Raw genomic sequence first — 23,847 nt, 5'->3', positions numbered from 1 at the left:
AGGAGGGAATAAAACCCCATCAATGAGGCAAACTGGATGGCCTTCCCATCCTGTGAAAGCTTGAGTTCTCCTTGTATTGTTCTTTGCTTTCTCTTACTGCAGTTCAGAGGCCAGGATGACAAGGCTATCAAGACCAGGTTTATGAGTCCTTGCACCCCCTTGTGGTTGCATAACGAGAGGAACTTCTGGTCCTTCTAAGCAGCCCACCTGCAGTGCCTTCCATGGAGAGAAATCCTGCATGCTGACCACTAGTGAAAGCTCACACGGCTGCGCCTCCACGAACAGCACGTGTCTGATGTATCAAGAGTACAAAGAAGTGACAAATGGGACTCTGGTTTTTTAAAATGAGCAAAATGCCTCATAAATGGTGGAAAAACTGACAACACAGACCTTCTCCATCAGGAGACAACCCCATGAACCTTAGGCTCCAACAGGCAACTAAACTGCGATTCGGCCATGAACATCTTCCAGCTCAACACTGATGCAAATACTCGAACTGAACTCCAGGGGCATAGCCTTTACCCATGGTCCTGTCACTGCAAGGCCACCAGGAGCACACACAGGCTGCTTGCGTGACGCATCATCACACAAGAATTGCCAAGACACACTCCCTTTTTCCTCCTCATTCAACAGATGTTTCACAAACAACTTTAAAACAAGTGTCACCACAATTCTAGATAACAACTCTAGATTATATAATAGAGCTGTAGGTTTAAAAATACTTATACACGATAAGTCATTCTGATTTTCCTATGTTGGAGTAAGGGAGAACAAGCAATACGCCTCTGTTTTATTCTGTTTACAGGAGACAAAACCGGTTTAGACTCATATAAAATAAAACAACTCAACAGGGAAAGAATAAGAACACAAATCCTCCAGGCCTTTGCTTTAACAATCTTTTCATAAGGTTTACCAAGTTTAATGGACATTTGCCCACAGGCACTAACAAACTCAATCAACTTCATCACAGCCAATACCTGGACTTGTCTAAGAATCAGTTTCACCATGCCTGGGGCCTATTCCAAACCTGTCTGGATGCGGCATGCAGAATGGGTGCCTAGGTGGCTGCTTTAGAACACTAGTGTTAAGGCAAAGTGGATTAATTTCACTAGGTGTATGCTACATTCAACCAGGATGTATACACTGCATGCCCACATCTTTTTTTTATCAAATGTACTTACAGTGGCTCAACAGTCCCCCGCCCCCTCCCTCCCTGCCCCTTCCACGCCCCTCCCTCTTGGTAACCAATAGTCCCACCTCAGTGTCTATGAGTCTAATGCTGTTTTATTCCTTCTGTTTTGCTTTGTTTTTATATTCCACAAATAAGTGAAATAATACAGTATTTGTCTTTCTCCACCTGGCTTATTTCACTAAGCATAATACCCTCTGGATCCATCCATGTTGTTGCAAATGGCAGGATTTCTTTTCTTATTATGGCTGAGTAATATTCCATTATGTATATGTACCACAACTTCTTTATCCATTCATCTACTGATGGACACTTAGGTTGCTTCCATATCATGGCTATCGCCCCACATCTTTTTTTAAAAATAAGCCAAATGAATTTTTCATAACTTTTTAATATAATTTCAAATTTACAGAGAATTTACAAGAATAATATAAAAACTATTTGTTACTAAAGACCTATGAACATTTAGCCAGTTGCTTTATCATTTTTCTCTTTCTCTATATATACGCATACATTTTCCTGAGTAAGCTATCAACACAACACCCCTTTATCCCTAAATACTTCAGTGTACCAATATTAAGATCACCTAATTAGCATGGTTACAGTACTGTTATCTACAGACCTTACACAATTTCTCCAATTGTCATTATAATGTCGTTTATAGGAAGGAAAATACCAGATCACAAGGAAGGTATATCATCACAAAATGTACATTCTGCATGTAATGTTACAAAGGAATTTATGGTTTTAAACTAAGCAACAAAGCAAAAATAAAGTAGGAAACAAAACAAAAAACACCAAAAATACCAGTAACTGCTACTGTGCTGCAAAGGAAAAGGAAGCAAGTCTTTAGATAAACAGAAATTCAGACAATTCCATGGCCGGAATAACTGCAATTTAGTCTCTTCCAAGTAAGGTTATGCTTTGTTTTTGTTCAAAAAAAAAAAACTACTTCGTCCAGACTTAAACTGATGTCACGGATACAAGTCCAGTCCTCTTTCTTTGAGACAAAGATTTTCTGAAGTATCTTTCTCATCTGCCCCTTAAAAATGGCCTATCTTATCCAACATGAGAAAAAACTGTGGAGTTCTGGCTTTTAATACTGTTTTCCTGAGTTTCAGCTGACTGCAAAGAAATCACGAAAACTGACATTTCACAGAAAAATTTCAGTTCCAGGGAACTCTGAATTAACTTAGTGACTGTAAGAGTGTTACAATGTACTTTGGGCCAAGCTATGAAATATAGGCTCCTCAACAAAAGAAAGAGATGCATTAGCCAGGCTAATAAAAATTATAAGAAAAAATTTTGCTAGTACAGAGAGCAACATAAATATGAGCTGCTGTATAAGAAATGTGTAACAATGTTCTTCCAGAAACACATACGGGCACAAACTAGCTTTTGTCCTGTTGAACTTGTTACTGATCCACTAAATGAGTCAGCTGGAATATGCACAGAGAAAAGTTCTGTGCTGCATGGTTGGCCAAGAGGGTCGGGAGGCCCATTTTTTAAGGTATTAGTAATAGGGTGGAACTAAAATCCACAAGAATCTTAATAGCAAAGTGCATTCAGAACATATGACCCCATTTCAGCCAAAGTCCACACTCCAAGCTTAAGGAATTGGGAGGCCTCCTACTCTAAACCAAGATTCATCTGTCAGTGCTTACAAATAGTCACAGGGCCAAAGAGTGTCCTCAGCCAGCCCTCAAAGTCCACATGAAGAAAGGACAGTGCAGGCAAGAAAAACTCATTACTAAGGACCAACCCCACAGGCAAGGAGAGACAAGACAGAGAAAGCCCTAAACATAAAGCCCTAAAACAGTGATGCCTTCTCATTAGGAAATCTCCCACAGACGTCAGCTACTCAGACAAAGAGATTCTGCCCATGCAAGGGATCACTAAAATCACTAATTAAAACATAGGGTCCCTTCTCTGGGAAAGCTAAACGAGAGAGAGTCAGGGAGGTAACAGATAGGATCATCTTGACTGAAATGAGCTGCTACTGGTTTACCCTGAGGTAAAGCCCTCTCATCGATAACATGACCCAGGTAGAGATCTTCCAGATCTCTCCAAACACACGAGTCAGACAAATTCTGTCTCCACAACTTACCATTTCACTTATGTCATTATATGCCTCAGTTTCTTCATCTGTAAAATAAAGATTCTACCTGTATCAGTCAGGGTTAGAACTGGCTATGATGCTGCCTTTAAAAAGAGGCTTATTCCCCCCATTATGGAAAATTCCAGAGGTTGGCAGCCCAGGATTTGCGAGGTGGCTCTATCAACAAAGTAAAGTACTCAAAGGCCAGGTTTCTTGTCTTGATGGCCTTCAACCCAGTCACCTCAAGGCTCAAGACCACTGCTGGAACTCTAGCCATCGCGTCTGCATTCCAGTATTAAGGAGCTGAAAGCCTGAGTGTTTCCTGTAACAGCCAAATCCTGAATACTTGGAGCTGTGCGGCCTCTCTGGTCTCCACGGGGACTGTACAGCTTCCACTGCCAGCAAGTGGGTATGTCTGTGTTCCAAAAAAATTTATTTACAGAACTAGGTGGTGGACTGGACTTAGCCTGAGGGATGTGAGGGATGGCATACAGACATAGTCATATGTCTATACTCCAAGAGGAACGGAAAAAGAACAACGGGTACAAAGAAGATACCAGGAAACTACTTTGTGACAAACTCTTCTTCTACCAAGAATATAATCATATGGCCATAGCTACAAGAGAGATGAAGGATGTGAATACAGTTTTATCCAAGACAATTATGCATCTAGCTCAAAAACTGGGATTTCACAACTACAGAAGGAGAGAATGGATGGATGGGCAACACACCCCCATCTCATTTTAAGGATTAAAACAGTAATATATATAAAGTGTCTGATGCTTCCTGGAACCACAGATGCACTCCTTCCCCTTCTGGTAACACTGACATCCTATGATCTGTGGTCTCAGCAGCCTAAGAGGTCCTCAGTGAGGTAGGCTTTTGCAGCCTGGGCTCTGGCCACACCCCTCAAACCTGTCTCCTCCTTTGGGCCTCCAAACCTTTGTACTCAGAGCTTCTACCAGGGAAGCCCTCACCAAGCTCCTGTCCAATAAGGAACTCCTCGGGTGCACATGCAAGGTCCTCCCACACCTGCCCCTTCTCCCCTGAGCCACAGGAGGCTGGAACTGACATCCAGGCACTTCCCTTCTAGCAACACTCGCCACCCCATGTCTCAATGGCAGCTTGTCTCTACTGGGTGCTTTCTAAGTGCCAGTCCCCATCCTAAGCCCTTTACACCCAGCTTCTAAGTTGATTCCGACAACCCTATGACACACTCTATCATCCCCATTTCACAGATACTGAAACTGAGGTACAGAGAGGTGTAAGCAGTGTGGGTAAAATTGTAATATTTCCAGAATATCTGACCTGGCTTTAGCACATCTGCATATCAATAGACGTTCAGAGGTGGAAAGAAGTATGGCTTTAATGCATTTGCATCATTTCTCAGGAGTGGAGCAAAGTTCATCTTCATATCAATGGGAAGAAATCACGAAAACTGACATTTGACAGAAAAACTTCAGTTCCAGGGAACTCTGAATTAACTTAGTGACAATAAGAATGTTACAATGTACTTTGGGCCAAGCTATGAAGTATAGGCTCCTCATAAAAAGAAAGAGATACATTAGCCAGGCTAATAAAAATTATAACAAAGAATTTTGTACCTGGGCAAAGGAAGGCTTATCTGCACCTGAGAGGTGAGGGGGAGGGCCGGTTTTGCTTCTGCTGGAGCAGGAGAGAGAGATGGCCCGGACTGCAGTTTGGGAGCAATAAACAAGTTTTAAACTTTATTTCTCCCTTTGACTGATTTCAATTTTTAGAGGTATTTTGCCCTGGGATTTCCTCTCCCTGGACTTACAGCAGCTTGTTCAAAGTCACAAAGATGGTAACAGCAGAGCCAGGATTCAAGCCCAGGCTTTTGGAAGCACAGATGTGTACCCTTAGCCACCACACTAGGCTGCCTCCACTACGTGATTAAGTTGTCCGGGTGTCATCTGAGACCCGGGAATGGTCACACAACATCCCTCAGGCTAAGTCCAGTCCACCACCTAGTTCTGTAAATAAATTTTTTTGGAACACAGACATTCCCACTTGCTGGCAGTGGAAGCTGTACAGTCCCCGTGGAGACCAGAGAGGCCGCGCAGCTCCAAGTAGTCAGGATCTGGCTGTTACAGGAAACACTCAGGCTTTCAGCATCTTAAGCCAGTGCCTGAGCTACTATTCTTCTGTGTTTCCCGCATCTCACATGGTTTTTGGCAAACACACAAAAGGCACTCAACAAACAAGTGGGGTACCAACATGCCCCCAAGCCCAGGGTGAGACAAGAGAAGCGCCTGGGGGCTGCTGCAGCCAGCTCACTCAGGCCTTGGCCAGCTTCCCAACCAAGCCAGATTCTACTTCGCAACTGAAGGCCCAGGAAAACCACCTCGGCGGCTGTCCTGGAATGGTTAGCAGCCCACCCCTCCACCAGGACTGGGTGGCCTGCAGAGATGAGGCGGGCTCATTCGTATCTGCCATCAAACCCCCTGAACAAGGGGCTCAAGCGGAGCCCTCAAGTACCCCCGCATTTAGGGACGGTCTGAATCCCCCACTTTCAGGGGGTTCTGGGCCTCACACAGGCTTCCTCGCCTAGCTTTCTGGACACATGACAGGTGTTGCAGGTCAACATGACATCCTGGAAAACAGTTGTTAAAAAATTCATGTTTGTCACCTTTCAACTGATATACTTTCATTTAAAAAAAAACATTTATAGAAAGGGACCACACCACATAAAAACAAAAAAAAATCTTTTGAAAACTACAGCACAAAATGAAAAAGTTATTCATGGCCAAATGCCTTCTTGAACCTTCAAAGAATCGGCTTGCAACAAGGCTGTAGGGTCATGTTTCCTAATTTTATCATCATTATGGATATCATCGCATGAGGCACAAATACAGAACTTTCTGGGCTGTGACCATATTCAATCTAGTCTGGCTTATCAAAATCAGATTCTGGATGGTTTTCTTTTTAATTCTGTCTTGGCCTGACCCCAAATCGCGTCAGTCAGGTGCCAGGCAGACCTGTAAAAGGCCTCCCACATTTCCAGCACAATCATTTCAATCCCCTTTTGGAACAAAGGGTCAGCATCTCTTCCTTGTTCCCAGAGTTCTCAGAAAACTGTCCACTTGACAGGCTAAGCAGCAAATGGAGACAGTCTTCCACTGTGCAAACCAAATAACTTGTCACCTGAGTCCCTGGTGCAGAGGGAGGAAGGGCTGAGAGGTACCTGCATATATGCTAAGGCTGGGTCTGAAATGACCACCAACTCCCCCAGGTTCCTCAAAGTTATCCTCTGGTCTTTCTAAAACACAACACTCCCAGTTGACAAAGTCCTGCTGAGGGCCTACTGTGTGCCAAGCACTGTGCTAGGCCTGGTGCCTGTAGAAGCCTGGCAACACTATAAGGCTAGTATCATTTTACAGATGGGCAAACAAGGGCCCAGAAAGTCACATGACTTGCCCAGAATCACACAGCAAAGCAAGAAGGCAAAGCAGAAATGGAGAAATGGCAACAAGTTCTAAGGGGCCTCCCAGCCTGCACTCCAAAAGGCTGCCCCTCTCAGAAACATGACTCACATGAGGAAGAGACCATCCCTGCTTTCCAAAAGCTCCAGGGAGCAACAGAGAAGTTGGCTGGAATGGAGTGCAACCTATCTGCTCAGACCCGGCTGGTGAGAGTGTGAACTGGGTCAGTCACTCTGGAAGACACTGGGCATTTCTACATGCACCAGTGCTATGGCCCAGCCATTCCAATCCTAGGTGTTTACCCCCAAAAAATGACAGCATATGTGCACACGAAGATCTACAAACAGCGGCTCTAATTGCAACAGCCCCAAACGGGAAACAACCCAAATGTCCACATACAGGTGAATAGCTAAACAAACAGGCACAGCCACGGAATGTCAGACTAGTCAACAAAAAGCAACAAATAGTAAAGGTGCAGCCACATGAACAAATCTGAGAACACTGCTGAGCTAAATAAACCAGACTCCAGAAAGGACATCGTACATGGTTCTATCTGTATGAAACCCAAGAAGGGACAAAACTAATTCATGGTGATAAAAATCAGAAACAGGTTGCAGGGGAAGGAGGAATGGCTGGAAAGAAACACAAAGGAACTTCCTGGGGTGGGGTGGAATGTTCTGTACCTTTCCAAGCAAGTGGTTACATGGTGTAAACAACTGTCAAAACTTATCAAGCAAAATGTCTTAAGGCCTGTGCATTTTACTGTATGTTAATTATACCTTTTTTAAAAAGTCCTCAGGCTAATGAGTCATTCCGGTGACAAGATGGCAAACACAGATTATTACAGGTACTCTTCCAAACTGATTGCTCAATAGTATTTAAAGAAACCCCAAAGAAAGTCTGATTTGCCCATTAAAGGAAATTAGGTTTACTCCCCGGCATTGGAAACAATGTCCCTCACAGTATTACCTACTTTACATTTGCCCAAGGGGTCTGTCTCCTAGACAGATGAAGGAATCCACCAACCCTTCCTAACAAGCCCACTTGCATTCAGATGGTAACCGGCACCTTTCCCTGACAGGGGCGGCTGTCGCCACGGCAGCCAGGGAAGAACGGACAGTCCTAGTGCAGTGACAGGAGTCCTGAGGAGGAGGCAGAGGGAGATGGGACACACAGAGAAGGCAATGTGAAAAGGGAGGCAGAAAACGGAGTGATGCGGCTATAAGCCAAGGACTGCGGCAGCTATACCGGAAACGGGAAACAGCAGGAAACTCGTGTTGCCTTAGAATAGCCGGTGGGAGTCTGGCACTGCCAGACAACTTGCTTTCCACCCCATGAAACTGATTTCCGATTTCTGGCTTCCAGAACCATGAGAAAATTAATTTCTATTGTTTTAAACTACCAAGTTTGTGGTCACTTGTTATAGCAGCCAAAGGACACTAACAAGGACTAGAAGCTTGTGGTTCGACACACCACAGAATGAGAGAGGATACCTGCTTCCTCTATGTATGTACTGCCCATGTGCACGTATACACATATCCATCAATGAACTCATACCCAGGATATAGAAAGAACTTTTACAAGTCAGTAAGGCAAAGGCAGACAGGCCAATACATAAATGGGCAAAGGACTTAAAAAGCACCTCACAAACCATGACATCCAAAATGGCCAAAAGACACATGGAAAGATGCCAAACCTCATTAGTCATCAGGGAAAGGCAAATTAGAGCTACAATGTGATACTGCCACACGGTCACCAGACTGGCTAACATGAAAACAGACGGTATCAAATGTGGCTAAGGATGCAGAGTACTCAGAACTCTCAGACCCTGTGGGTTGAGGGTATGAATAGATACAGCCATTCTGGAAAACTCTGGCAGTACCATATAAGCTAGATGTCTGCAAACACTATGCAGGCACACCTCACTTGGTGGCCCTAACATTACCATGATTCGCCCATGCTGCATTTTCTAAATTAAAGGTTTGTGCAACCCTGCAGCAAGTAAGTCTACTGTTGCCATTTTTCCAACAGCATTTGCTCACTTCATGTCTCTGCATCAATTCTGGTAATTCTCACAATATTTCAGACTTTTTTGCTATTATTATATCTGTTATGCTACTGTAATTGTTTTGGGGGCAGCAGGAAACACATCCCATATAAGACTGCAAACTGAATAAATGTGTGTCCTGACTGCTTCATCAACCAACCATTCCCCCGTCTCTCCTGGCCTTTCCTATTCCCTAAGAAACAACAGTAATGAAATTAGGCCCATCAGTAATCCTACAATGGCCCCTAAGTGTTCAAGCAAAACAAGTCACACGTCTCTCACTTCAAATCAAAAGCTGGACATGATGAAGCCGAGCGAGGCAGGCATGCTGAAAGCTGACAGACAGAGAGCTAGGCCTCTTGCACCAGTTAGCCAAGCTGTTATTGCACAGGAGAGTTCTTGAAAGAAACCAGAAGTGTTATTACAGTAAACACACAAATGATAATAAATTGAAATAGCCTTACTGCTGATATGGAGAAAGTTTTATGGATCTTCTCTATGGATAGATCAAACCAGCCACAAACGTCCATTAAAGCCAAAGCCTATCCAGAGCAAGGCCCCAACTCTCTTCAATTCTGTGAAGGCTGAGAGAGGGGAGGAAGTTGCAGAAGAAAAAGTGTGAAGATAGCAGAGGTTGGTTCAAGAATTTGAAGGAAAGAAGCCATCTCCATAATACAGAAGTGCAAGGGGAGTGGCAGGTGCTGATGGCGAAGCTGCAGGAAATCTAGCTCAGATCATTAATGAGGGTGGCTACACTGAACAATAGATTTTCAATGAAATGAAACAGCCTTACATTGGGAGCCATCTAGGACTTTCATAGCTGGAGAGAAGCCAGCTGCCTGGCTTCACAGCTTCAAAGGACAAGCTGACTCTCTTGTTAGAGGCTAATACTACTAGTGACTTTAAGTTGAAGCCAATATTCATTGACAATATCAAAACTCCAAGGGACCTCAAGAATTATTCTAAATCTACTCTACCTGTGCTCTATAAGCAGAACAAAGCCTGGATGACAGCACATCTGTTTACAACATGGTTTACTGAATATTGTAAGCCCACTGTTGAGACCTACTGCTCAGAAAAAAAAGATTCCTTTCAAAACACCACTGCTCATTGACAACTGGTCACCCAAGGGCTCTGATGGAAATGTACAAGATAAATGTTGTCCTTCTACCTGCTAACAGAACATCTCTTCTACAGTCCACAGATCAGGGGTTCCATTTTGACTTTCAAGTCTCATTTAACAACAAAACTCATTTCATAAGGCTATAGCTCATCATAGGTCATAGATAGTGATTCCGCAGATGGATTTTGAGAAAGTAAATTGAAAACCTTCTGAAATGGATTCACCATTAGAAATGCCATTAAGAAGATCCATGATTTCATGGGAAGAGGTCAAAATATCAACATTAACAAGTTTGAAAGAAGTTGATTCCAACCTTTAGGAATGATTTTGAGGGGTTCAAACCTTCTGTGGAGGAAGTAAATGCAAATGTGGTTAAAAAAAAAAAAAAAGGCAAGAGAACTAGAATTAGAAGTTGAGCCTGAAGATGTGATTGAAATGCTGCCATCTCATGATGAAACCTGAACAGATGAGAAGTTGCTTCTTATGGATGAGCAAGGAAAGTGGTTTCTTGAGATGGAGTCTACTCCTGGTAAAGATGCTTTGAAGACTGTTAAAATGACAAAGGATTCAGAATATTACATAAACTTTATTGATAAAGCAGCAGTGGGGTTAGGGAGGACTGATTCCAATTTTGTAAGTTCTACTGTGGGTAAAATGCTATCCAACAGGATCACATGCTACAGAGAAACCATCTGCAAAAGGAAAAGTCAATCAATGCAGCAAACTTCATTCATGTCTTATTTTAAGAAATTATCACAGCCACCCCAGCCTTCAGCGACCACTACCCTGATCAGTAGGCAGCCATCAGCACCAAGACCTTCCACCAGCAAAAAGATCGTGATTTGCTGAAAGCTCAGATGATGGTTAGCAAATTTTAATAATAAAGTATATTTAATCAAAAAATGTACTTTTTTTCAGACATGCTATTGCACACTTAATAGACTACAGTATGGTGTAAACCTAACTTTTATATGCATTGGGAAACAAAAAAATTAATCTGACTCACTATATTCCAATATTTGCTTTATTGTGGTGGTCTGGACCCAAACCCACAGTATCTCTGCCTGTACATATACATTTTTAGAAAGGGGGGAAAGCAGGTCCCACACGGAATAGTTAACAAAAGCAGATGCTCAATAAATACTGTGAACCATAAATGACTGTCAGATTAAGCTAATTCATAACCTAGGCAACCACCCATTTATTCTTACTGTGAATGAAGCACAGTGTCTTTAAAGGATTTGAGTGTGCAAGCTCAGAACAACCTGGCAATCCAGACAACAAGATACGTGACTACTTCCTAAGTACAGGTAGGCAAGAACCTAAAACCCAAAGCAGTCATTTTCAGCCCTGGTATCACCCATTACCTCTAAAAGTATTGGGATACTCAAAAAGCATCCATTTTAATTCAGTGTGATTTTAAAAGTTAATATATGCCCCCACTGACTTTATTCTAAACAGGCCAATTGGCCCCAATTTCCTGGGAAATCATTGCTAGGGCCTAAACACTGCATTCTCAAAGTGCTAATACAGATCAAGTCAAAAGCAAGACCTGGATATTTAGTCACTCAAAGCCCACACTGGGTGGGCTGTGGCGGGCCTCAAGTCAGGGTGGGCATGTCACAAAGAAAAGTCAGACTTCCTGACCCAAAGTACAAAGACTGACGGTTAGAGAGAGCAGGCAACTGATAAACACAGTAACTCAAGGGCAGGGCCATGGGCAGGTAGAGAACCAAGAATTATAATAACAGCTAACACAGGCCAAAACAGAACTAAACTCTGGTTTGATTTCTTTGTCATTGACAGATTTTCTTATTTATTCTGCAGTATTTACTGAACACTTATTATATATCAGGCTTTGTTCTAGAAACTGGGGATACAGAAGTGAATAAGGCAGACAAAATTATCCTCTGTCCTCAGGATGTTTACATCTCAAGCACAGAAAAAAAGAGTGCATACATGTGGTGGTGTTATGAAAAAAAATAAGGCAGGGGAGGGAAATAGGAATTAAGAGGCTGAAGAAAAGGAGTCTGATTTCCCAGAGATGAAAATGTTTGGTCCCAAGTTTTAAAACAGCCCCTTCAAAACAAAGTCCTCATCTCCTCTCCAAAGAATTCTGTGATACTCATGTTAATGGAGTACGAGGGTCACCACAGCATTTAGAGAATGACCACGGATTTTAATGGACCAGAAAAGATCCACTTAAGAAGGGACAAACTGAAGCTCCAGTAATAGCTTCCACTTCTGCAGATGTTGTATGCACTATCCTCGGTTCCTTACACACCAGGATCCTCACTTCATCCGCACATGGAGCTAACGAGATGGGTGTCATGCTGTTCACCATTAAACAGATGAGACAATGGAAGCCCAGAGCAATTAAGGTACCGGCCCAACATGGCACGCGTGCTAAATGTTGATGCCGGGATTTGACTCAGAGTCCCTACTACTATTACCTTCCAAGCAAAAGTCCCCTGGTGGCCCACAGTGTTGTTTTGCCCACACTTGTCCTTATCCTTCAAAATTTGCCATTCAGTGTTTTACTGGGTTCTTACAACCCCACCAATCACCAAAACAAGAACTGTGGACTCATACCATGTTTGTAGTACCTTCTTTTTTCCAAACAACAAAAACTGAACGGCAATGAAGACCCTCAAATACTTAAAACCACTTCCCAGATCCAATGAGAAATTATTTTCTCACACACTTGACATACATTATGAGCAAACCCAAAGTGGTCCCATTTTGGTGTGAGACTACACTCATCAGTTTTAGGGCAAATGAGAGTTCACACAGCCAGTTTCTTACTAGATGCAGACATCTCAATCTGTACGTGCTCCAAATGGAACTCCCGTTTGTCCCCCATCTTACCCACAAACCCGTTCCGCCCCGGCAATGGTCTCTCCATAAAGGACACTCAGCGTCCCAGCCTCCCAGGCCTACAGACTCAAGAGCTCTCCTCGACCCCTCTCTTTCTTTCACTTCCACATCCAATCCAACCACGACTTCTATCCTCCCCACTCCAAATCTGGTCTCTGCTTCCTGACCTGACCACTTAAAAACTGCATCTCTACACGGTAGCCAGAGGGAACTTCTTAAAGCACAAATCAGACCATGTCCCCTCCCTGCCTAAATTCCCTCTGGTCAATCAGACAATTTAAATTCTTCCCCTGGCCTACAAGGTGCTGTGTGATCTGGCACTGGCCTGATTCTCCAAACTGTTGGGGTTCCCACTCCTCCCAGTTAGCTCTATATGAAAACCCAAAAATAAGAGGGAAAAAGTGCTCTGGATTAAAGCATGAACGGCAATAGCCACCGCACGCACACAAAACCACAAACACCTACCTTCACTTCATGATTTTTTAAAATATTTTTTAATCTTCATAGCACTTGCCACTTTCTGAATTTTTTTTGTTCATTTGTTTAGATGGATTTACTTTAGTGCCATCCTATAGATTTATACCAAGCTATTACATCTGTAATACTTTATTCAAACAACTATAACGTATTATAGAAACTCGTTAATGCATATTTTCCCCACGCTCCGATTATTTCACACTCTCCCAGCCAGTGAGTGTGGGGCAGGTGTACCTAGTTGAGCGTGTCCCACAATGTGCATTTTTTCTCTCCTGTGTCCTTTCTGTATGTCATTTATTTTGTGTTCTGGCCCAAACTGCCTTCCTAAGGGCATGGTGATGAGGCTGAGAGGTTACAAATAAATCAAAGCAGAACATGATACTGAATGTTAAAGCAAAGCTGTACAGCAACTTGAGGACTTGCCAGGGGAAACCAGAGGAAAATCTGTCAGTGGGTGACTGGTGTTCAGTCCTGAGAGCTGGTGAACCAGGTGGGCAGCCTGGGAACATTCACCAGGAACTTTGTGGCTGGAGATCTGTCAGGCACTGCAGGCAATATGAAAACAACTGCCCCAGGAACAGGCCATGAGGCCCCAAAAGGTAGGTAACTTGAGTCAGTCAGAACTCTGTGATATTCACGTTAATGGAGTACGAGGGTCACCACAGCATTTAGAAAATGACCACACATTTTATGGACCAGATTTGCCCCAAAACATCCCCTGAACTAGGAATGGATGGGCTCTTCTGCTTTGTAATTCCGTCCCTTCCACCCCTTCATGTGAAGATGCCCGTGTTTCATATAAACTGGAGTAACTCCAGCTCCTACAACAGTAACTGGCACACAGTAGGTCTCCAAGAAAATAGACTCTAAATAAATTAATAAACAAGTAAACATATGTTCAAGGTTTCTATCTTTATCCCCTTCTCTATTCCTTTGCACAGATCCAGATCTCCCTAAGAGACCCCTTGAGAAGGGAGAGGTGTGCAACCGTAGAGCCACTGTACATCTCCACATCACTCATGGACCCGCCACCACAGTTCAGAGAACATGGATGCAGGAAACATAAACCCCAACACCGAGACACTGGCCATTAGAAAGAGATGGTGCTTCTGGAATCAGTGGCGAACTTAGAAAACAATGAGTCTGCTGTTAAAGAACATTGGCAGGCAGCTAGAAACCACAGCAAAGAAACTCAATCATTAAGATGAGACCTCTGCAAGGTACACGGTACATTTCACTCCACGTGGCCTGAAATCACATAGATATTATTATTGCTATTATTAATGTTGCCTCTTCTCAAACTGGCCTAACCTAAATACCCCAGAGGATTTAAAATTATACGAAAGCAATGAGTTACTCCAATTCCTCCTAAATCCACTCCAAAGAACAAATCCTTTAATACTCTCTGCAGGTGAAATACTGTCCCCAAGATAGAAGGTTTGCTGGCCTCATAATCTACATGGGAAAAAAAGCATTCACAGTGCCTACTGCACAAACCCAATGTCCTCACCAACAAGACACCCTGAGGTGCCATTAATAAGACAGCCACCAAGAACTGAAATCAGATTTAGGCATCTCATCTCATCTCATCTCATCTCTCTCTTCTCCTAGGCACTCCTACTCATTTTCAGCTTTCAAGAATTATAGAGCAAAGCGGAGAGGCTAGAGCTGACACAGAGGCTATTTTGAGAAATGAAAGGATTCAAAAGTTAAAGTACAACTTCTACTAACAGAGCAGCAGATCTCCAAGGAAACCCAGGTGCCTCGGTAAATTCTGTGTATAGTATCAACATAGAAACAACTAAGTTTCCATTCTTAGGAAGTCATCCTCCTTCCTGTTGAGTTTCACGTAAATAACTGCCAGATAGTTTTAGCTGGAGGCAATCTGAGTATTTCCTTCCACAGCATCTTTAGGGAGAGACCAAGTATTTCCATCTAACCAGAAGAGATAAACTAAGCTAGAGCTCACAGGTGTGATTCAAATATCACAAGCATCCTTAAGAACCCCAAATCCTAAAATACAAAGGCCCCTAAGGGCAGGACAAAAGATCTCATCAACATCCTCTCCAAAAAGCACCATTCTCCTCGCATGGACATTTGTTTCCCTCTGGACTGCTTTTGAAATACAGTGGGAAAAAATGCCAACAGCAGTATTCCATCTGCTCCTCTTCCCTCTCATCGCCCCCTCCCCCGGGGGCGCTTGGGAGCCCCTTTCCCTGAACATCCCCAGACTCCCACGTGTCCACTACTAGGATTCCCAACTCTGAGCGAGCAGGGAACTTCATAAGGCTCCTAAGGGGGGAAATAATAATAATGTAAGTAGCAAGCTGCCCATTTCAAAGAGGGTGTTCAAAAAATAAATACACTAAACTTCCGTTGCTGAGATTATAGAGGTTCCAGCCCCCAACTGAGCAGGGGGTAGCACCGCGCCGATCGGCGCCGAAGAGGAGCAGCAGGTTTTTGGTGGTGGTGGTGATGGTGGTGACGGTGCTGTTTTTAAACACCGAAATTTCAAATGAACTGTTATGAAGAAAACTGCTGTGATGGGACCAGATGCATTAGCGCTTTTCATCCAGGTACCGAGTGCGCCTCGCCGGCCTTTCTCGGCCATTCTCAGGGTGCGGGAAACCGCCAGCGGCAGGGCCAGTCCAGCCCCCGCAGGCGCCCGCCCAGAGGAACACCGGGGCTCGTGCCGCCGCCCCCTGCCGCGGGCCGGCCGGGGTGGGCTCACCGGGCACCCGCCTGTTGTGGGGCGCGGGCGGAGCGCACCCCCTGGCCGGTGCCCCCCGGCGCACGCAGACCCCGGGCGGCGGGTTACCTGTTCTGCCAGCCCTGCAGGAGGTTGGTGTATTTGCTGAGCACGCCCTCGAGCGCCGGCTCCCGCCTGCGGCCGCCTCCCCCGGACGGACTGGCGGCCACCGAACCCGGACTGCTGCGGCTGCCCCCGCCGCCCGGCCCGGCTGCGGCCGCCCGGCCGGAGACGCCGCGGCCCGCCAGGGAGCAGGAGGGCGAGGAGCCCGCCGAGGTGGCGCGGCTGCTGCTGCGGCTGCCGCTGTCGCTGCCCGCGCCGTCCGCGCCCGGGGCCGCCCTCTCCATGGTCCGTGCACAACCGGGAGGCGCTGGCGCTCCTGGCGGCGGCTGGGGCTCCGGGCGTCCGGGCCGCGCGTGGCTGCTCCGAATCCCCGGGAAATGCCTGACTCATACAGGAGAAGAGGCGGCGGCGGCTAGGAGGGCCGGGAAGGCAGCCAGCGGGGCTGGATGCAGCTGCGGCCGCCCCTCCTCCGCCGCGGTCCCGGCCCGCCCCTCCCTCCGCACCAGCTGCCCCGGCAAGTTGGGAGCGGGCGGCCGGCTCGGCGAGCCCTCCGGTTCGCGTCGGTCCTGCCGGGCCGCCAGCCGCGGCCGGGGCACTCCGGGCGCCGGGCCGCAGGGTGGGCACGCCCTGCACCCCTCGCGGTGCTTCCGCCGCCCCCTCTCGGATGGGAAGGGGCGAAGGGACTCGCTGCGCGCCCTTCCCACCCCACCCCACCCGCCTGGGACGAGGAGGGAGGGGCGGCCCTGGGCTGCCCCACCCACCCCGTCCGCCCGGATATGGGCCCTCCCGGCCTAGCGCAGACGCGCGCGCGCTCCCTCCCTGCCTTCCAAGCGAGCCTCGGCCAGACTTGTACACCGTAACCTGGAAATGAGCCCCGCTGGCAGCGCAAAGTAGCAGGGCAGGAAGGCCCTCTAACTTCCCGGCGCGTCCTGTACTGGCGGCAGGTGATTTTCACAGGTAACCTCGCCTGGGGCGTTTTCTCCCTGCCGGGACTGCGGAAAAGCAAGAGAACGCTCAGGTTCCTGCAAATGCCTCCTTAAGGGGAGCGCCGTGCCTGCCTTCCTGGTCTCACCCTCATCCGCACCACAGTGGACACCCAGAAACCTGGCAAGTCAAAACCTAGGCCCTGCTATGATGCGGCACCAAGCACCTGGGGACCAGAGGCCCTAAAACGGGGTAACAGGGCCCTGAAGGCAAAGGCGATCAACTGTGAAGTATTCGGTATTGGCTCTGACTTCTCTTTCCCCCATCCCAAGATTCACTGCGCTGTAACTAGGTTTCTAAATCTAAAATTATTGCTCTTCAGCAAAAGTAGATGGGTTGTGCTGTCTCCACCCCGCTAATAATTTATGTGAATATAAATATCCAATGCAATCTGGAATTTTCTAAAATTACCTAGAAAAATAGCTTTGAGGAACTCAGACATACCACACACACAAGAAAACAAAGGGTGATGAATTGATTGGTAAGCCCTGTCCAAGAATATACAAACCCATAAAGCAGATAAATAATTGAACAAGTAAAAAATGACTAAATGGAATAGTCAGCTCTCATGGGGACACTTTCCCAAGCCTGACCCCCTTCTAGCTTAATACCCCTCCAGGAAGCTTTTCAAAGGTAGTTTAGTTCTACCTTTTCATGGAGAAGCTTCTGGGGCTGATAAGAAGTGGTCCTGCCCCTGAGTAAATTACAATTCCAGGTGCCTACACAGAATAAAAAAAGAAAATTTCCCCCAAGGAGATTGCATGGTAGAAAGGACTAACTTCGAAGCTAGACAGAGCTGAGTTCAAATCTGTCACCTTGATAGAGTTACATCTTAGCTTTAGTTTTCTCACCTGCAAAATGGGGTTAATGATACTATTGGCTGTGATGAACAATGTGAGAATGTTTATTTACTCAAAATATTTACCACCTCTGCCTATGGGAGGAGTGTCCCCCCAGCACACTGACCTCCGGCTTGACCATGGAATTGCCGCGGCCAGTCAGGGGAACAGATGTAATGTATGCCAAACAAGCTTTAAGAGCCGTCACATAGTTCCACCATGTCTTTCTTTCCCTTCTACCAGGCAAGTGGCATGTCCCAGATAAAGACCCTCTGTCAGGTTAGGTCCTGGAAGGAGAAGACATGAAGCACAGCTACAGCAGAGCCAAAGCCAGTTAGCACTGGCCATGTCAACAGTACTGAATGTTTTTAAGCCCCCAAGATTTTAGGAATCATTTTGTACTGAGGGATCACTTTGCCTCTAAGCCACCTGATACACTGATCAGTAAAGTGGGTGTCCATGAAATCCTTTGTTGACATAGAGACTGAGAAGGCATGTACATACAGAACTATAAATGTCAGTCATTAGGTGCCAAAACAACACCTGTTTTTGTGGAAGACTGCCACCCTAAGTTCCTGCTGAAAGGCAAGAAGTGCCATCATTTTATTTCATATTATCTAACCTCTTGAAGTCTAAGATCAGGGTGTCAGCATGATCAGGTTCTGGTGAGAGCTCTTTTCCAGGTCCCAGAATTCTCCTAATATCATCACCTGGTGGAAGGGGCTAGGAAACTCTGTGGGGTCTCATTTATAAGGGCACTAATCCCATTCATGAGGGCTCCACCCTCTTGACCGAAACAACTCACAAAAGCCCCACCTCCTGATACCATCACACTGGGCAAAAGGATTTCAACGTATGAATTTGGAGGAGAAATAAATATTCAGACCATAGCAACTAGGATGGGCCAAAAGCAAGCGCACTATGTGGCGTCAGAGAGAGCCGAGGAGGTAAGTCAGTAAGCAAGAGTTAAGTGGGGCAGATGTGCTGAAAGAAGAGTCAGTACCATGAAAGAGAAATAAAGCATATGCTGTTCCCTCTGCTGGCAGCATTCTTCCCTGCTGTTCATCTGGTTTGTGCTTCTCACCCTTGGAGTTTGGAATTTAAAGTCACTTCCTCCAGAAAGCTTTCCTTGACCCACCCTAGTATAGTGAGTAGGGAACAGACACCTGCAGAATTCTCTTTGGACAGGAAAATGTCTTCATGTTAGAAAAACAATTTGAGAACAAAAGACCTAATAAACTGTAAAAATATGTGGAATACATGATAAAAATATTAGCAAACATATATGCCTGATATAAGGGCTTATTAATTTACCAGGATGGCTTAAGACAAATACAAATATACATAGAATGACTGGAAAACTAACAGCTAGTTTGGACCCTGTGGAGTCTTTGGGAAGATGCATGATTGGAGCAATAAGACAGACACATCACACCTCTTAGAATAATGGACAGAAATAGTAGCCTTCATGCAGAGCTGATGACCGCGTCTTCTCTTCCACATGGACATAGAGAACTGTCTGGAGTTTCCCCTAGTTCTGGTCTCCTTCCTCCAGCTGGGAATATCACTTTTGCCAATGGCACATAAAACCTTGGGAGGATATTCATGGACCAGCAAGAGAGTAGGTAGACACTGACCTACTTTGCCAGATGACATAAAGCCACAAGTAGAAATTGTCACAATCAGATCATTTCATATCAGCTTGGTCACGTTTGTGTTAGAAGCATCTGGTCTGATGTGTTCTCTACCCCAGGTACTAACAACAAAGTTAATATTAGTTGAGCAGGTACTATATGCTAAGCACTATTCCACATGTTTCGCACATAGTTCATTTACTCTTTACACAACCACAAGAGGTATGTATGATCCTTACTCCTTTTTTCCAGATGGAGAAAAACTGAAGATGTGAGGCAACAGCCCCAAATCCTGGTGGAGCAATGGATTTGAACTCAGTTCTTATCCACTTCATTACACCACTTGCTTCATAATGGATCCAGCTCTCATTTCTCCTACTTAATGAAACCACTGAATGTACAGCTTGGAATTCCATTTCCTGCTACATTTTTGTTCATTTAGGAATTGATTCTCCTATCCCCATTCTGAGGGAAGAAGGGCAAGAGTTTGGGCCCCAACACATAGCCACAGGGCTTGCACACAGGGATACTCAACAAATGTTTACTTTTTTGGTGAATGGAGCCTAAATTTACTGAGGAAGAAACTGAAACTGAAAAAGGAGGAGGAGCCAATACTGAACCAGAACTGAGGTCTTCAAACTGCAAGTCTAACGTTCTTGCCAATATAGCCTGCCACCCGAACTTTAGCCAGGATGGACATGCAGCATTACTGTCCTCTGGGAAGAAGGAGACACCACAATTAGAGTATGGACAGTCCACCATGCTATGCACAAGCAGCTCCATTAGGTTTACCCTGAGGGTTATATTCAGAGAAATCAAGTAACTATATACAGCTACATATACATTACATTAACATTCTTCTAGAATGGAAACTATGTTGTTTTGATGATTATTTTTATTAAAATAGATGCTCTTTTTTAAAGATTCACATGCACAAAGGTACAATGTAGAAAGTAAAAAAAATACATCTCAAAAAACAGGTTCATATTATATATAATGATTTCTAACTTGCTTTGTTGATGGATACATAGTATAAAGTATAACTGATACAGCATATATAATGTACCTGTGGTCTAAGTATACAGTTTCCTTAAGAGCTACATCATGATTGTAAGAGTATTGCACTGTGTATGTGCACCCTGACTTAATCAATCCCCTACTCATGCACACTAGGGTGTTTCAAACTTCTGCTATTATGAAAAATGTTCTTTAAATAACCTTGTGTATTAGTTAAATTATTTCCTTAGAATAAAACACTGGTGATACTGTGTTGTAGTGAAGAATTGTTTAACAACTCTATCAACTTGCATACCTATGTTATAAATGGGGCTCAGGTATTGCAAAAGGGCTCCCTGAAAGTTTCACTCTGCTGATCCTGCCTGAGTCTCCCATGTAAGCCTTGGCCGGAGAGCCTAGGCTGGCTGTGGCTGGGACTGCTGGGCACTCTCTCCTCCACAGTGTCTCCTGCAGCAGCCTCGCCTGGGCTCATCTTCCTGGCACTGAGAGGGTTCCCGACAGAGGAAGCACCCAAAGACTCCTGAAGCCTGGAATGGGTGACTTCAGCCACATCTCCACAAATAGTGCTGACCTTCCATGTTACCTAGGGAGGTATCCATGCACCCATGTTCGGGATTATTCCCATGGTAACTTCAAGGCAAACTTTCACTATGTCTGGTGCACTGGCTATCCTGCCAGGGAAGGAAGAGGATATCAGCTTCCTTGCTGCAGGAGCCTGCCCACTCAAGCTGTTCTTCCACAGACTCAGGCTGAACAGAAACTGGAAATAAGGTTCATGGAAAATGAGATGTTTCTAAAAAAATTAACAATGCCGGAACAACTGGACATTTATATGCAAAAAAAATTTAAAGGTCTGTACCTCACACTTTACACAAAAATCACCTTAATATGGATCCAAAACTAAAAGGTGAAATGTAAAATCATTAGACTTTAGGAGAAAATGTAGAAAAAAATCCTCACAAACTTGGGTTAGGAAATTGGAGCAAACACATGTTACCTTTTGTGAAAAGAGAAGGTTGTCAGGGCAGAACCAGGGGTCACAGAGGACAGTCAAGAACCGCAGACTGATCCTCAGGCCTAGACACCTAATCCAGGAACTTGTAACTGGATTGCAATTTGCCTGACTGGATTTGTGGAATTGCCATGGACCACTGATTCCTTCGTGCCTCCTGTTTTCCCCCTTGTTGAACAGGAATATCCAGACCAATTTTCCTATGCCTGTTCCACCATTGTATGTTGAGAGGGGAAAGGCCGATAGCCCATTTCTTCAGTTTCAAAGGCCATGAGAACTAAACTCAAGTTGTAGACCTTAAGCAGCTACACCTGAGGAGCCTCTGTTCTCCTGGACCACATTTAGAGGACAAGGCTCTGGGCTTCCAGCTGGCACAGCGACAGGATGAGACTTTTGGGGGCCCCTGAAGAGTGGATGAGTGTGTTTTCCCTGTGGGAGGAATGTAAATAATTTGTGGCCAGAGGGTGGATTGTACTGCTTTCAAAGATATGTCTACAAATGTGGTGATATGCCTTCTTCCAAGAGGTGGGGCTTAATTCCTCTTCCCTTGAATGTAGAGCGGACTTGGTGACCCACTTCTAACAGGTAGAATATGGCAGATGTGATGAGATGTCGTGTCCCCTCCACTCATTCTAGGGAAGCCAGCTTCCATGTCATAAGGACACTCAGGCAGTCTCTGGAGAGGCCCGCATACGAGGAATTAAAGTATGTCAGCCACTGTGTGAGTCATCCTGGGAGTAGATTACCCAAGGCCAGCTCATAGTCACACAGGTGACCTTGGGAGTCAGTCATCACACAGTCAAGCCTTGATGCAGCCCCAATGGGCAGCTAAGCAGCTTCCAGATTCCTGACCTTCAAAAACTGTGAGATGATAAATGCTTGTGATTTTAAGCCACTAAGTTTGGGATAATTTGTTACTCAGCAACAGGTAACTAATCTGTTACCTATCTTAAAACAGGTCATTTTGTCTTTTTAATGTCTTTGGTACCTTCTCACTACCATAGGCCAGCTTTTCATATCCTGAAGATATGAAGCAGGGAAAGTAATAGAATTCAGGACAGGTTTAAAAACAGATACCAGTATGGTATTTGCAAAAGTATAAACATAAAGAAAAATGGAACAGAGTAGAGTCTATAAATAGTTCCACATAAATACAGCCAGTTGATTTTTGACAGAAGTACAAAGGCAGTTGACTGGAACTTTCTGTTCGTTTCCTATGGCTGCTGTAAAAGATCACCACCAACGTAATGGCATAAAACAATGCAAATGTGTTATTTTACAGTTCTGGCAGTCAGAGTCCGGAAATGGGTCTTATGGGCTAAAATCAAGACAGCAGAAGGCCTGTGTTTTTCTCAAAGGCTTGGGAGAGCCTAATCAGTTCCTGGCCTTTTCCAGCTTCTAGAGGCTGCCTGCATTCCTTGGTTCATGGTCCCATCGAGCAAAGGCATAACACCAATTTCTGTTTCTTCATTTCATTTCCTTCTCGGACTCTGACCCTGTGACCCTCTTAAAAGTATCCTGGCAGTCGTGCTAAGCCTGTATTGCAATACAGGCCTACCTCAGGAAAGGACAACAATCCTAAATGAACAGTCTAAACTCATAATTAATGAAACTAGAAAAGGAAGAACAAATGAGGCCGAAAGTTAGTAGAAGGAGGGACATAATAAAGATTAAAGCATAAATAACTAAAATTGAGAGGGGCGGAAGATGGCGGCATGAGTAGAGCAGCGGAAATCTCCTCCCAAAACCACATATATCTATGAAAATATAACAAAGACAACCCTTCCTAGAATAAAGACCAGAGGACACAGGACAATATCCAGACCACATCCGCACCTGAGAGAACCCAGCGCCTCACAAAGGGGGTAAGATAAAAGCCCCGGCCCAGCGGGAGCCGAGCACCCCTCCCCCCAGCTCCCGGCGGGAGAAGAGCAGGCAGAGCGGGAGGGAGACGGAGCCCAGGACTGCCGAACACCCAGCCCTAGCCATCCGGGCCCAGACGCAGTACATGCCCAGGGGGCCCTGGATACTAGGGAAACAGGGCAGCAAGAACAGTGAGCGGGCACTAAAGGCCAGGTGCCGGAGGACACCAGAAAAGCGCGCGACCACTTTTTTTTTTTTTTTTTTTTTGCTGTTTTGTTCTGGCGAGTGCTTTTTGGAAGTCTTAAAGGGATAGGGACCCCAATACTAGGGAAACAGGGTAGCAAGACCAGTGAGCAGATGCCTGAGGCTGGTGCCGGAGAATAAAGACAAACGAGTGGCCACTTTTTTTTTTTCTTTTTTTTGGGGGGTCAT

General features: G+C 45.1%; 1 protein-coding gene and 1 long non-coding RNA gene across 3 annotated transcripts in view; one reads left to right on the top strand and one right to left on the bottom strand.

Moving 5' to 3' along the window:
* Positions 1-16,486, bottom strand: part of OSBPL10 (oxysterol binding protein like 10) — a 292,172-nt gene extending 275,686 nt beyond the window's left edge. For both annotated transcript variants that reach the window (XM_036886119.2, XM_036886120.2), the window contains exon 1: positions 16,073-16,486. In XM_036886119.2, the coding sequence (XP_036742014.2) occupies positions 16,073-16,350 (278 nt within the window). In that variant the 5' untranslated portion in view covers positions 16,351-16,486. The remainder of the gene's footprint in view (positions 1-16,072) is intronic.
* Positions 16,487-16,817: 331 nt separating this feature from the next.
* Positions 16,818-20,080, top strand: LOC130680725 (uncharacterized). The gene is made up of 2 exons (XR_008993790.1): positions 16,818-17,023; positions 19,776-20,080. It is a non-coding gene; the product is annotated as an uncharacterized LOC130680725 (long non-coding RNA).
* The last annotated feature ends 3,767 nt before the right edge of the window (positions 20,081-23,847 follow it).

This window comes from Manis pentadactyla, chromosome 14, assembly GCF_030020395.1.
Source record: "Manis pentadactyla isolate mManPen7 chromosome 14, mManPen7.hap1, whole genome shotgun sequence".
Taxonomy (NCBI): Eukaryota; Metazoa; Chordata; class Mammalia; order Pholidota; family Manidae; genus Manis; species Manis pentadactyla.
The sequence above is the reverse complement of the archived record's forward strand: the minus strand, read 5'-3'. Positions and strand labels throughout refer to the sequence as shown.